The 4,101-nt window shown below is 44.8% G+C and overlaps 1 protein-coding gene across 1 annotated transcript; it reads right to left on the bottom strand.

Annotated features, from left to right (window-relative positions):
• Window positions 1-2,682: 2,682 nt before the first annotated feature.
• On the bottom strand, window positions 2,683-3,609 carry OR13A1 (olfactory receptor family 13 subfamily A member 1). Its single transcript, XM_004451082.1, has one exon. It carries the CDS (start codon window positions 3,607-3,609, stop codon window positions 2,683-2,685), a length of 927 nt encoding a protein of 308 aa, XP_004451139.1.
• Between the last annotated feature and the right edge of the window lie 492 nt (window positions 3,610-4,101).

Raw genomic sequence — 4,101 nt, 5'->3', positions numbered from 1 at the left:
TTTCCTGAGTAGAGATGGTGTCACTCATCAGTTAGAAGCATCCTGAGATGAATGGGATCCACCTGCATCAGGGACCACGTGAAGGTTTCTCATTCATCACCCCAATTGCTTCTCCTTGCTAGGTCCTGTTTAGAGGGTCCAGTCCACAGCTGCCCTGGTTCTTCCCTAAGTCCCAGGTCACTCAGCCCCTAATTACCGTCCCTGACCAGACACTTAAACATTACCCTGAGTTGCAGGAGAGGGGCAGCTTGCTAGGAGGATCTGCCAGAGACATCAGGCTTCCTCAGCTTCTCCCCCATCAATGATCACTCACTGATAGCCATGTCTTGGACCTGCCGAGCACTTGGTGTCATTTTCTGCACTTCTCTCATTCCATCGTGGCAGCAACTCTAGGTTGATTTACTGTCCTCACTATACTTAGAAGGAAACTCATGCCCTAATAGGTTGAGTGCTTCTGAGGGAGTTGGGACTTGAACCCAGACCTTCTCACTCCCTGCCCAGGGCCCTTCCCACACTAACCCACCTCTGTGGTGGGCAACCACAACTCCATTGCCCCACACCTTGCAGCGTAGAACTCTCCTTACCTTTTTTTTTTCACGTTCTTCACCACATGTGCAAGTGCCTTAACTAGATTAGCAGCTTAATAAGGATAGAATCAAGTCTCATACTTCTGTTTTCCCAGTTAATAATGCTCTTTTAAACATTTTGTAATTGTTTAAATGCTTTTTATTTTTAAAAATCCTTTATAAAATGTAGAAAATGTAAAAATTATCAGAAACTGAGATGAATAATAGAACAAATGCTGTTCATAGCATTCTAAGTCATTAATGGTAGCTTTCAAAGCCTTATTTGTTTGGAAAGTTTCAGAGGCCAATGCAGGATTCAATATATTATTTGGGATCAGAATTTTATTGTAAAAGACTGGACTCATTCATACTGATCTATGTGCTAGTGCCCAAATCAGCCCATGGTTCAGAAAATTCTTCAATTTTATGCCCCAAATCAATGGGTTTCTGAATAACGAAAATGCTGGATAAAGAACCATGGCCAGATCACCTCCTTAAAATGAAATGACAGATTCTGTTTTTAATTTCCACCTATACTAGCAAACAATAAGTGTTCTTATTCCATCCCAAAGATACAGTTAAATATTCACATCATGCTTCTTTCATAGTTAATGCATCATTAAAAAGAAAATAGTCCTTCGCAGCATCACAGTCTAGGAGGTAGAGCAGTGCAGAACTGCAAATAAGGGGGTTAACGTTCTGGAACTGCGAAAAAAAAAAAAAGAGAGAGAATAGATTTCCTGGTCTGTTTCCCCAATACCGTAGAACACAAGTCCCAAGACTTGTCTTCCTTAGAGAAGGAGGATTTCTCCACCTGGTTTTATTCTGAAACAATGGAAAGATAACACCACTTTCTTACAACACTGAGTAGCTTGTTAGAGTGGAATCCTAGCAGTCGTCCCCACTCCAGGCCAATGAGGCGAGCCAGATCATCACTGTCTGAAAGCAAAGTCAAGCAGATGGGTGAGAAATCTTGGGCATTTTTCTAGACAGAGAGTCCATGAGTCAGATTTTAAAGTTGGAATTTCTCCCTTCAAAATGAAAAACATGATGATCATAACATATTTCACCTTGAGTGTTCATGAGAAGAAAAGGGGAAATGGAAGCAATGGTTGACCTTAGAATCAGAAATTGATTTTTCTTTTTTTTTTTTTTAAAGATTTATTTATTTATTTCTCTCCCCTACCTGCCCCCTCCCCACCCCCCGGTTGTCTGTTCTCTGTGTCTATTTGCTGCGTGTTCTTTGTCCACGTCTGTTGTCAGCGGCACGGGAATCTGTGTTTCTTTTTGTTGGGTCATCTTGTTGTGTCAGCTCTCCGTGTGTGCGCTGCCATTCCTGGGCAGGCTGCACTTTCTTTTGCGCTGGGTGGCTCTCCTTATGGGGTGCACTCATTGTGCGTGGGGCTCCCCTACTTGAGGGACACCCCTGCATGGCACAGCACTCCTTGCGCACATCAGCACTGCATGTGGGCCAGCTCCACACGGGTCAAGGAGGCCTGGGGTTTGAACCACGGATCTCCCATGTGGTAGATGAATGCCCTAACCACTGGGCCAAGCCCACCACCCAGAAATTGTTTTGAAGTATGATAAGTTCCAAAGGAAACGTGAGATAAGATAGTAGAGGTAGGTTTCTTGGGCGTCAGCAGTTGACCACTTCAAAGTAATTCTTCAGCCTTCCAGCTCCCCCCTCCAAGTGTTGTGGCACCATCATGCCTAATCCTGTTAGGCCCCCACTCCTAAATTCCAGGTGTGATTTTAAGTATATGTCATTTTATAGCCTGAATGTTGTATTACCAAGAAAAAAAAAACACGAAGAAATACAGATCTTCTTGCTCCTACTAATTCTAAAACACAAAGAGCCTTTTCTTCTCCTAGAGAGCGTTGTTTCCCTGCCAATTTAGCACCAATATTAACTTGGGGCCAGGCCATGAAACCCAAGCTCTCAGAGGCCTGCAGGCTCACACCCAGCCACAACCCTTCCAGGGCACCAGAATTCTGAGTACATCCATGCAGATGTTCTGCTGGGTAGAAGAAGCTGTTCCACCTCCCTTGCAGTCTAAAAACTTGCTCATCCCACACATCGATGCCCTAGGAGAAGAGCTTCAGAAGGCACATGTTAATTTCTGAAGAAGGAGAAAAATTTCCTCAGGGCTGCTTTGACCTCCTTATTTCTCAAAGTATAGATGAGGGGGTTGAGGGTAGGGCTCAGTATGGTGTACAGCACACCAGCCAACTTGCTCTTCTCCGCACTGTAGCTGGAGACAGGGCTTATATAGGCATAGAAGACAGCTGTGTAATACATGCACACCACCATGAGGTGGGAGGAGCAGGTGGAGAAGGCTTTCTTCTTCCCCTCCACTGTGCGCATCGTCAGGATGCTGGAGATGATGAAGATGTAAGACACGATGGTCATCAGGAAGTTCACTATGCCATAGAAGGCATCAGCCAGGACAATCATGATGCTGTTCACATAGGTGGAGCTACAGGAGAGGAGTAGCAGAGGGGGCACCTCGCAGAAGAAATGGGTAATGACATTGGGGCCACAGAAATCCAGGCGTAGCATCAGCCCAGTGTGGATGGCTGTGTTGAAGGCACAGAGCCCCCAGACGCCCGCGGCCAGCATGCTGCAAAAGACCTTGCTCATCATGGTGCTGTAATGCAGGGGGTGGCAGATGGCTGCATACCGGTCATAGGCCATGACTGTGAGGAGCAGAAGCTCTGAGGATGCTGTCCATGTGAGGAAGTACAGCTGGACCATGCAGCCCCCATAGGAGATGGAACTCTCCTCTGACACCAGGCCTTCCAAGGCTTTGGGTATGATGGAGGAGGTGCAGATGATATCCATGGTGGCCAAGTTAAACAGGAAAAAGTACATGGGTGTGTGGAGCCCGGGGTTGAAGGTGATGGCCAAGATGATAAGGACATTACCTGTGAGGGCCATGGAGTAGAGGGAGAGGAAAGAGCTGAATAAGAGCATCCGGTATTCTGGGTGTTCTGAAAAGCCTTGCAGGATGAATTCTGTTACCAGAGTCAGGTTACTCATGGTGCTGAAGCTGAAAGGGTTTCCAGGACTCTCAGGAGAATTTCCATCTACAGATTCATGTGATTTCAGGCCTTGAGAGGGAAAGGAAAGATGTCGTAAGAAGGCCGCTACCTTCAAACCTGACATATAGATGTATTAGGACTTATTAATCAGGGCAAAATACCTGTCAGGGTATTTTACCAATACCAACACAACAACAGGCAAAGGACACAAACATGCCATGCCAGTTACAGAAAGCTAATACAAATGACCAATTAAACTCATTTAACCTCGTTTATATATGAGTTTTATAAACTCATTTAACTACAATCAAAGAAATGCAAACTAAGTCAATGACCCACTCTTTCTCAGCCATGATTTGGCAAAGTTAGAAAAGTATGATAATGACCAGTGCTAGCATGAGTATAAAGATGACAGCCTTTTAAAATATGCATTCCATCTGAGCCAGAATTTTTACTTTTAGGAGTTTATCCTATGGAAATAATTGACTAT

This window comes from Dasypus novemcinctus, chromosome 6 (genome assembly GCF_030445035.2).
Source record: "Dasypus novemcinctus isolate mDasNov1 chromosome 6, mDasNov1.1.hap2, whole genome shotgun sequence".
In the NCBI taxonomy this organism is placed as follows: domain Eukaryota; kingdom Metazoa; phylum Chordata; class Mammalia; order Cingulata; family Dasypodidae; genus Dasypus; species Dasypus novemcinctus.
Note: the sequence above shows the minus strand (reverse complement) of the source record. Positions and strands in the feature narration are given on the sequence as shown.

Excerpts from the sequence above, each read along its gene's own strand:
- OR13A1 (XM_004451082.1), bottom strand. The coding sequence starts at position 3,609 with ATGAGTAACCTGACTCTGGTAACAGAATTCATCCTGCAAGGCTTTTCA.